Genomic DNA, 11,229 nt, shown 5'->3' on the forward strand with positions numbered 1-11,229 from the left:
CATGAAGGTCAGTGGTAGTTTATTAATTAAGATCGAATTCACCTGCCCTACCTGTTTCGTTTATCATCTATTTATCATTATCACATATTTTATCACTGGAAAAACTACATTCCTGAATAGTTTTACGAGCCTGTTTTCGATGCCATATATTGTGTCATAAAAACATGTTATGCATTTTTTTTATTTGTTTGTTTGTTTGTTTGTAAATGAATGCTTAATTAAAATATTGCAAGGGTACACAGTAAAACAATCAATATAATGTTCTTTGTTCCATTTGCCACCGCATGTACAGCAAACCTATCTCAAGGTTCCTGTTCAATTTTCCTTAGAATTCAATTTTATCAGCATTTTTTGGAAACTTTTTATCAGACGATGTGATTGTCAAAAAGCTGAACAGGCCATTTTCTGATTTATTGATAATGTGTTGTCAATCCCCACTACCCTGTGTGTATATGTCGCAAATGGTTCGACATTCACAAGATAGCTCCGAATATCACGATTCCTTTAAAAGGACATCACGCGAAGAGCCATATATTGTTTTTTAATTGTTCGGAAAAGCCCTGTTAAAAATAGCGCCAATAATGTCACGTGACGATTTAAATCGCGGCAGTAAACACAGGTGGTCTGACCGAGATGCAAAGTTGCCAAAGGGGCCCCAGGGTGGGACCGTCAGGCACCTGCAATTTCTTTACCGCACTATGAAATCAAGGAATATGATTTCTAAGTCCGTGTTGAAACTTATTGAATCCCCTTAGCAGTAAATATTCATCATCAGAAGTTAATTGCACACATGCCAATATTCAAAATTTAAATGAAGAAATGTTTATTGGCATGTCGGTATTATTTATAGACACCAGGAAAAATGTGACCGGTACAAATGGGTACGGGGCTAAACACCTACCCTTAAAGGAATACTCACGAGACAAATAGCCTTTATCGAAGGCTTTCATAAAGTATATATATGCATTGACAAGTATAAAAAATAAAAAAAAGTTTGCGATTTTTTTTATTACAACTCAATGTCTTTGGCCCCTTTTTCTATACCATACATATATATATTCATGTATACTCTCTTTCCCACTTTCACTGTCTTCATACGTTAGTAAGTCATATTAGCCATCACATGCAATTAACATTTCTGGTAAAACCACTACGTACGTGTACATGTAGAATATGCGTCAGATATGGAACGTGTTGAGATACTTGATAATTATATTCTTTAATACTTTACAGAGATTAAAGCATGCTTGTATGTTGAGATAACTTTTCTTTAATCAGTTCCATTTGTCCGAAACAGAAGCCGTAGTTATCGGTAGCACGCGCCATTTTTACAATGTAAACAAATGATTTTTTCCCGTTTTCAATGCGTATTCCGATTCTATCTGAAGTAGAAAATAAATTATTTAAAGACAAAAGTTTTTGCATGATCATATATTCTAAGTCATCATCATGTGAAAACATGAACTGTTGAAACATTTCGATTAAAAAGTATTTTTGCCATGCGATCCTATTTACTATAAGCACGGACTTGGATAGCAATCTTATTCTGTGCTATAAGTACGCTCTCCTTCCTCAGGTATTCATCTTGAACCGTCATTTTGATATATTTAAATTTTGCATGTGAATAAAATGAAATTGTTTACTTCAACAATATAATCAAATCATACCGTTTTACTGAACACGGGAATATTGTAAATTGTGTAAATCCAATAGCGCACGTATCTCATGTGACCCAGAGGTACTATACAACAGTTATCCCTTGGAGGGTCCCATATCAAAATCAAACTAACCAGTCACTTATCCCTTCCTTTCGCATAAACTACTGTATATAGAAACGCAAAGTAAACTCTCTCCGAAACATGCCCATTAACATAACAAAATAAGTTCATCTGTGTTCCAACTTACACAAAGATACTAGCGAGGTTAATATTTTTAGATACTTATTCATAACATAAACAGCATTTCTACAGATTCCATTTCAGCTTTATACAGGTGTTTCTGACTGTAAATTGAGAGATATATATCATAAATAATAAGGGTGTATACCTTTTTATGATATATATATCGCAATTAACAGTCAGAATTTTAAACACCTTTGCTTTATACCAGTTATCCGGAAGAATACATGCACTGTACTAACTGCTAGGGCAGTTATTTTCGCCTTTGAATACTTCCCACCTGCAATAATGCCTCCGTAATGTAATCCTTGCGCTATCTTTTGACCATTTGGCAACTTTTCGCTTCGTAGCTGACGCAGTTACGGGTTTCACTCGCTGACACTTTCCACGAAAAATTCATGTTATTTACGATGAAATGGCGTGTTGTATGCATACGTTATTAGATGTGACGCGAACAACTACAGAACAAACTCTGACCAGACAGGATAAGGTATCTCCTCTTCTATTAGTAATTACACATGTTTATGAATACGTATCTCTTGTGAGCAGGTATTGATAGTAACGTCATTAGTTTGTGTGAGAAAATTACGTCGTTTTCCAAAAAAAAAATGACCTTACTCTCACAAACAAATGACGTAACAATCAGTACCTGCTCACAAGAGCAGATAACTCTGCATTACAAAAACATGGAATTACTGAACTTAGAGTTGGGATGCTGTGGTGGATATATCATCCATTCTACAAGACTGGTGATGAAACGACGCTTTTCATTGGCAAAACACAATAATCATACGATAATTGAACATTCTCACATGCGTTCTTTTACCAATAAACCATGAACTTAGTTTTTTCTAAACATCTTCCAGTTGATATGTATTGACAGTAAAGACATTTGGCAAGAAAATATATATTGGAGAAACTGGAAGGCGATAAAGGGCCAACTTAATGAAAAACAGAAAGATAGTCATTCCAGATGGAAAGAATGTTTCTCCGGTCGGAAAGGAAACATTCGGAAACCCATATTAATAAGTCAATGATCACAGGTCATGCTACACATTAATATTCACAATTGCCACTGTTTCTGAATCGATTACCTAATTGTGGGCAAGTCTGTTTTTTCCCAATAACTTGAGTGTAGAACGTGACCCAGTTCACCGCGTATGAATATATGTAAATATTGGCAGTCTTTTCCCGCAAACCTCGTATCAATGTTTACAAACAAACGCTAGCATTTAGACTACCGTGCGTTCGAGACACCAAATGATGTCGGATTCGAGACAAGACAGATCATGTTCATGACCGGTCATAAATCTGAAGCTAGTGTCCGAAGCTACAGTCGCGATTGTTCGTCTGTACAAAAACGCCCCACCAGCTCCACTGTCGCATCTATGAGTGTCGGCCGCCATGACACAGAAACGATGGCTATCGTTCCTAGAAATGTAGGTCAAAAACAGCCACTCGGCCGACAAACGATTTATCCATATCATACAGTGTACATGTCATCTGTACAAACCTCTGGTTTGCTTACAAACAGCAATTTCAATAACTGCACATTCAACTTCCACCAGGCCTAGGCTAGTCACTATCGCTCGACGACATGGTAGCACTCTCTATTTCCCGCCTTTGGGCGCATTACTTTTAAACGATGGACGTCCGCGGTCATTGGTATTTTGCACCAGTACCTCAGTTTCATATTAATATAAGATTATTTATTCCATTATCTACTAATACAATTATGAAGATATTGTATGAAATAAAATATGTGAATACAAAAATTGAAACGGAGGAACTTTTTTCATGTGTTGTCGCGGATAAAGTGGGTGGGGTTTAGCTGTCTGTCAACTGCTTTTGCAAATGGCTGTTTCGCATGGATTAACATGACGTCAAAATAATTTTGAACGCAGATTACACAAGGTAAATGTTTGTATCCGACTCTTTTAATGATGTTATCGTTAAAAGATAATATTGTAAATATAAGGATTAATCTTTTATTTTGTTTAGTTTATGAGATAATAAATCCAATGGAGCAGTCGGTAAATTGTTCGTAAACGCTTCTCATATCTCATAAACGAAACAAAATAAAAGGTTAATCCTTAAATAACATTTAATTATGTGGAATAACAGCATAGTTAGAACACGTAGAGAAATCTGTTAAAGCAGAAGAGAAAGGAAACCACCTAGATAAACCGCATCGGGCCAGTTCTGAAATGAGATGAGAGGGCGCATGGAGTCTCGCACATCTATGACCAGGTATAAAAACGTGTACCAGTGTCGATTTGTCGAATTGAGCGTCAGTTTTTAAATGTATAACAAATAAATAAATCGACGGTAATTCGATTGCTGCCAACTCTAGTACATTCGCCTGATAATAATGACAGATTACATATAGTATTAGTCATCGAAATGACACAAATAAACATTAACTTGTTGTGCTATGTGAGCTTCTACATAAATTTCGCACGAGCGAATCGCATCCAAATGGCAATCTCGTATAGCAAGTGTAATAAGCTTAACATGATCCTTGGCTGCAGCAGCAGAAAATAATGAAATAAACTATGACATCGGTTAACTGGTGAAATGAAAACGAGGCATTACGTGAAAATATGCTTGTGCGGGCAAAACAAATGCCCTGTCACTTTAAAGCATTTTTAAATTCGTTTTCCTGTGACAAAATAAATTTAATAATCATGTGATTGTTTATACAACTAGGATTCGAAAAATATGGGGAAACTTATGAACTCAGACTTCATTATATATTCCACCATTGTATACGCATATATATTTTGATTATCCCTTAAATAACAGAGATATCTATATCGTCCTCAAAGCAAATTGATATACTGTACAAGTGGAAAATTTTGAGGTGTAGTATTGACTGCGATTTTTGCGTTGAGTAAATCAATGCAAAACTATCCACATGCGAGTAAATAACACACGCGCGAATTCCACTTTGACAGTATTATTAAGATGACATAAATGACAGAAAGAATCAAATCATCAGTACGTCATCAAACCTTTTATTAGAAAACAAATTAATAACATTATACTTATGAAAGAGATTGGATGAAACATCACAATGCATATAAAGTCATGACCGCCACTGTGTTAAGTTAGGCGACAAGTGTTGTTTTAACAATCCATGATCAAGAAATGTTTAAACACAATTCCCCTGCAAATTCTATTGAACTCATAATGAATTTATGATGGTGAAACATGTGTTAGTGTGGCGTTCCTGAGAATCCAAATAAACGGTAAACACAGTTTACAGTATACAAAGTTACAAATTTTACGAAATCAAAATCCGAAATCGAATCCAAGCATCATCGCCATCATCATGTCGTTTGTCATAGCGTTGTTGTTGTTGTTGACGTTGTTGTTATTGACGACTTGGTTGTTACTGGAGGCGACATTATAGTCAGGGCCGTTATTGTAATTCAAGTCGTTAAAAAGCCAGTCGAAAATATCGTAGGGTGGTGGCTGGGGCATCTGAGCGGGCTGACTGGCTGTCGTCGGCATGCCACTTGGTGCTGTGATGGGTACCACAATCCCACCAGCTCCTCCGGTTCCTCCGAGTGACGGAGATGTTTGAGCTGGTCTCATCTCAGGATTGCCCTGGCCTGTAATAAAGAGTGAAAAACACATACATACATTAAACTTAATATTCTCATGAATTAATTCGGAAATTTAGGAGAGAACTTATTTAGACCTAGCCTGCTGCTCCATTTAATATAACATTAATAGTATTAAAATGAAAATAAATTCACAATTTCACACTAATATGATGATATATTACACTGTATAACAAAATATGACATCTTGATATATTATATTCACAACGGACTATTTTTCTAGTCGTTCTGTGTAACTCCGGTCGATATTTAGTAGATTTGATAATATAGATATATTTAATAGGACGAGAAATAGTGATAAAGATAGTGCCGTCGCTCGGGCTCGAACCCGCGACCCTTAGATCTCCAGCCCGATGCTCTAACGCTGAGCTAAAGTGAAATTTCTTACCGCTGTCGCTTGTAAGGCGACCTAATCAATGCACTTCTTTTACATATATATAAAAGAGATGAGTCTGATAAACAAGGCTACGTTACTGTTTATACAGAAACCTCATTAAACAAACATAGTTAATTGTAGATTTTGTAAACCAAATTAGACAAATCAAACACTTAAATCAATCTAAACCCTGTATTTGGAAGAGTCAGTTTTTAGACAGAAGGTGCTATAATAACGTTTGCAAAAGGAAAACGTTGTTATTTCTTAATATTTACATTCTGTATGCTTAGACCCATTGACAAAAATTACATTCATAAATGCATAACACAGGTGTTCATAGAATCTCAGCACGTGGGAACTGATAGTAACCTGATCACACTGCGTAGTAATACACTACAAAAACTACTCACTCGGAACGACCGACCTAGATGCTTAATTCTTACATCTTAAAATATTATTGAACTGTGCTTTGTGAAATATCCACGTATTCACGTGTCCTGTGCTACAAATAAACATTGAATATGGAACTACATTTTGTTGTGTTATTGTTGTTGACGGTTGCTAAGATCTCTCACGATAGTGTCACATTTCCCCGCGAAAAAACATTGTTCTCGCCACTGCGTTGCACCCGTGTATAAGCAGGAACAAACCCTGTTTATTTGTTTTATTCGTTGTTATATCGATCCACTGATTCATTCAATATGTCCATAAACCCATTGTTGTTATGACCTCATAAATGTTGAAAAAAATAAAAATCATTCCTTAAATGCAAGCATTTGTTTGTATGACATGAAAAAAATGAAATAAACTTTGGTTTAAACTAATGCAAGCATTTAATGAACTGCTCACAGAACGTTTTGCGGTGTACTCAACCAAGTAAAACAATCTAGTTAGAAATAGAAAGTTACGGAAAATCATTCCACGATAACAAAATAAAAGTATTACAACAGCAAAACAGGTTAATGAATATAAGATGAAATCCTCTATTATTTTGCCCATAATGTTAAAAATATATGAAGCAATTTTGAAATTATAATATGACAAAGCGCTGCCCAGTTCCTTTCGAATAATGAACATTACAAATATACTGCTAAATAAATGAAATTGTTAAATATTATACATACAGTATTTCTGAAATATAAACTGAAAGATGTATTTTCGATAAAAGTCATAAAGATCACAATCTATAAAAACTCACTTTGGGGTAGAATGTCAGTTTTTAGCTGAACCAAAAGTGTTATCAGTTCAAAAGATTTTTGTTTGTTTGAGAGGAAAACTCGTTTTTGTCTGTCAATGATTAGGTTCAGTCTGCCAATGAATAATTATACAGAAAAAAACTCCATTTCGGTACTCCTCACAATGATACTTACAAGGCAATAGCAAATACTGTTACATGTAGGTAGCTCCTAAAACCAAAGTTTGTCGCAACTATCATATCAATTAAACAATATTCCTCCTTATACAAAAGGTTTGGAAATTTAACAATAACGTGTAAAACCTCATAAATACGAAATTCAAATTTGATATAGGCTGATGGAATAAGGTTAAATGTGCACAGACATTGAGTTACATATACACTCACATGTCAGTATTTCTTACCTTCAACAAATGAGAGTGCCACAAGGGCGAGAACTACAGTAAACACAGTTTGGATCATGGTGGAGACGTGATGAAGTCGGCGGTCCGGTTCGGTATGATAGGTGTTTAATGTGACGGTGTATCTTAAACACACGTGAACTGTTCAGCTGGAAAGGTGAAAATAAATACTGGTCACGCATTATAAACAAGAATGCACATCAAAGTGTGACATTTTGTAGCCGTAAAGTTAATTTAACACAGGTAGGTATAACTGACAGCACGGCCATACTAAACCGGACATACGTTGACCCAAATCGCCTTGATAGATAACTCACATCTTTATTAAAGTCACTTGACATGCGACAGAAAGGTGAAATTAAGCATGCGTGTAATTATTAGAGTATATACAAATATGTGGCGAAAAAAGCATGAGATGCGGCTTGTTGCTTTTTGTATTTGAAAGTTTAATGGACGCAATGCTTTGTTGATAGGAACAAATATACATCTGCGGTTGTATTTCTTCGTTTCTGTCTAGGTCAAGTTCGTGAAAGTATGTGTGCTCCTCTTTCGTTATTCCATTCAGTGTAGTGTATTTTGTTTGGACGGTTTTTTAAATTATGCATATCCTCTGGCCAATTTATGCCTTTGTTATCCTGGAAAGGTAATTTTACACAAGGACTGTTGAAGGCATGAACATATTACGCAGATAATTATACCAGATTTGCTCTTGAATAGCTAGCATTTCAAGAACTCTTGGCATCTCGATTTTCCTAACCATCCTGGCAAAAAAGATCGAAAATGTTATATTTTAAATATAGAATATTAAAATTTGAACTCTACTGTATGGCAAAAGATTGGACATAAGGCATCAACAATGCGTTCCCACTGGTATCTGTCGTTGGCAACGTGTTATTCTTCGCCCCATGACAGCCCCATCTCTTTCGATCTGGATGATTCGAACATAGTGGGACCATTCCACGCACCAACACGCAATGTAGCCGTTTTGTTGGTTCAAGTCTACTGATGGGCTAGTTGGTTGAATTGCATTTATTAATGTTTCTGCATGCAACGGAAGTGTTTTCACATGATGGGGATGTTAGCCCCAAGCCCAACCCTCCTCCTTTACCCGGGCCGGCTGGGACCGGCAGAACCCCCATAAGGCGATTCTGTCGGAGTTAGAAAAAGTTACGGCAAATATATAGGGGGGGGGGGGGATCTTTAAATTTCATTTATAAACAACAATGGGCTTACTTGGACTACTTTTACAGATTTGTTTAGCCAGATTATTCGTGTCGACAATGCTAATCCGTTTTGACAACTTTTACACAAGATTGAAATATAACAATATGGCCAAATATTAGCATGAAATGACAATGAACATGTTTGTCACACATGTTGCATTCTTATATCCTGGAGGTAAATAAGGGTCCATGCAAATACGGCATTATACATCATACTTACATTCCTATCCCATTGTAATAAAAGTACAAATTACAAAATACGAACACTGTATTGATTAGCTATAAAGAGGGTGAAAGAACAATAGTTTTGAAAAAAAGGCGAGTATATACAATAAAGAGATTGAATGACAAAAATAGCATTGGTCCTTAAAAGAAGTGTTTGTCAAAGCGTTATCTCAGATAAGGAAATTAAATAATTTGGAAAATTTGTTTATTATTTTTATCTGGAATAATTCATATCTCATATATACAATAGCGCGAGGCGTGTTCCATGCAGGTGTTAAGCTTGTTAGCAAGAAAAATGATGGTGGATTTGTGTTATGTTAGTGAGACACGTTCTGTGATGTCATGGTGATGTAAGATGACAGCAAGAAGAAGGTCGGCGTATTGTATTTTGTTACAGAATTACAGCATACAGACATATTTCATAAAATGCGTGATGTTTATGTAAACAGATGGTCACGACCAGGAAAAGACTTAATACAAAAGTAGGGTCAGCATAAAGACACAAATTTGAACTCAGAACGTCGGCATATCAACACAAGTTGTAAGACATTAGATAACCACACGTGAAAAAAAATGGCGGCACCAGTTGCAAGGAAATGGTTGTTATACACCACATGAGGCACCCTTCATGCAGTCCTCTGTCATTAAATAGCAAAGTTTGTCAGTCACCTAGTAACTAAGACACAGCAAACATGACTTTGATTGTGCCAAACATCGATATCCCCTTGTTTGAAATCAGGATATGACCTCACTGTATATCTGGTTGAAAATCATGGTTAGGCTAATTCCATGTAGGCAAGAGTAGGGCAGTCCTGATACCACAAAAGTCTATTCTTGTTAAAGGGAGAAAGGTACCCCTAACATAGTTCATTATAGATGCGATGCTAAGGTTGGATAAGATATTGATATCAATTTACCTAACGCATTATAAAAATTCTAGTACATAATGCCAACTAATAATAATATATCCGTTGTATTTATCTTAGATTCCTACAAAAAAATATTCTTGATCTGTCGTCATGCATTTTTCTTTCGCGGCCACTCTCCTATGATTATAGTGCTGTCCTCTGCGCGTATCGCTTTCAATATTATCGGAAAACATATTGTCATCGCATTCTTCAACGATATTGAATTCTACCTAAATCAAATTCATGTTTTATTATGTTCTTTGACTTCACCTGTGTTATTAATTTGACATGAGTATTCTTATGTAGGGGTCGTGCAATACGCTCTGTTAAATTTTGGTTTTCTAAGCCAGCATTTGTGTCTGAATAAATTTATTTTGTATAACCTGTTTTATTTTGGATTTCGGGATGGACAGTACCATTCGTTCCTACGGTAACCCGAAGATTCACGTTGTGAAGTTGTTTTGCCTTATCTCGTTCCACATTCTGTGAGGTTATTACCTATTCTGATATATCGTATTGTTTCCGAGTGGGGCCAGGAAAAATATGTTTTAAGTCAATTTATCTTTGTTTTCCTATTCCTTATGGTTATTCTTTTGTCCTTGTTCTCTGTGCTGTAGAAAATCCCTCCGTAAGAATTGGAGTATAGGTTATGATGCAATGTTATGCTACGTTATGTTCAAATTGTAAATTTAACCCTCTCGTCACTGTAGACAATAATGGTCTTATCCAAATCAATACATGGACGCGTTCACTTATGTTACTTAGGGGTGAAACGGTTAATACTGTTCTTTTACGAAATATTATTATATAGTAAACTTAAATATGCTTTGTTTTTATGGAATTCTGTTTTATTTCGGGTAGGTACGATTCGAATAAATGAAATGATATAATGTATACTACTGCTCATATGAGTAATTTTCGTAATGTTATTCCAATAATGCTATACAAAATTACATATTTCATAAGATAATGATTTTCTCCTTTGGCTAAATACGGTTCCCTTTGCAATGAAATTTCACCAAATAGATTCTACTGTGAGTGTCAACGCTAATATCGCATGGTAATTTGTGGGGAAAAGTACGGTGAACTTTCCCCCTGATTGCATATAATCTATGCAGATGACGTGATAAACAAACACAATGGGATATGCTAATAAGATGAAGTACGATTGTCCGTGCGATCAATCATGGAGGTCAATTCGAAGGTTAACACACCAAGGTCGATTTGGAGGTTAATACACTTCCGTACATATTTAAAGATGTTTAAAAAGTTGTATTGTAATGAAAAAAATAATCCCACATGATTGCAAATGATGTTTATTGTAATAGTAGTTGACTAAGCTCTGGATATTTACAGGTATAACTTGACTATTCG

At 35.6% G+C, this 11,229-nt stretch overlaps 1 protein-coding gene across 2 annotated transcripts; it reads right to left on the reverse strand.

The window, feature by feature from the left end:
• Positions 1-4,899: 4,899 nt before the first annotated feature.
• On the reverse strand, positions 4,900-7,648 carry LOC110445116 (conserved oligomeric Golgi complex subunit 8-like). Of its 2 annotated transcripts, XM_021489529.1 has the most exons (3): positions 7,503-7,648; positions 5,172-5,515; positions 4,900-5,135 (listed from the first exon to the last, which is right to left on the reverse strand). In XM_021489529.1, the coding sequence occupies exons 1-2, from the start codon at positions 7,558-7,560 to the stop codon at positions 5,193-5,195; spliced, it is 381 nt and encodes a 126-aa protein (XP_021345204.1). In that variant the 5' UTR covers positions 7,561-7,648; the 3' UTR covers positions 4,900-5,135; positions 5,172-5,192. The 2 variants fall into 2 exon arrangements, with proteins under 2 accessions (XP_021345204.1, XP_021345203.1); XM_021489528.1 differs by having other exon boundaries at positions 4,900-5,515.
• Between the last annotated feature and the right edge of the window lie 3,581 nt (positions 7,649-11,229).

This window comes from Mizuhopecten yessoensis, unplaced genomic scaffold (assembly GCF_002113885.1).
Source record: "Mizuhopecten yessoensis strain PY_sf001 unplaced genomic scaffold, ASM211388v2 scaffold2087, whole genome shotgun sequence".
NCBI lineage: Eukaryota > Metazoa > Mollusca > Bivalvia > Pectinida > Pectinidae > Mizuhopecten > Mizuhopecten yessoensis.

Excerpts from the sequence above, each read along its gene's own strand:
- LOC110445116 (XM_021489529.1), bottom strand. The coding sequence starts at position 7,560 with ATGATCCAAACTGTGTTTACTGTAGTTCTCGCCCTTGTGGCACTCTCA. Across the intron at positions 5,516-7,502 it reads GGCACTCTCATTTGTTGAAG|GCCAGGGCAATCCTGAGATG; the intron begins GTAAGAAATACT and ends TCTTTATTACAG.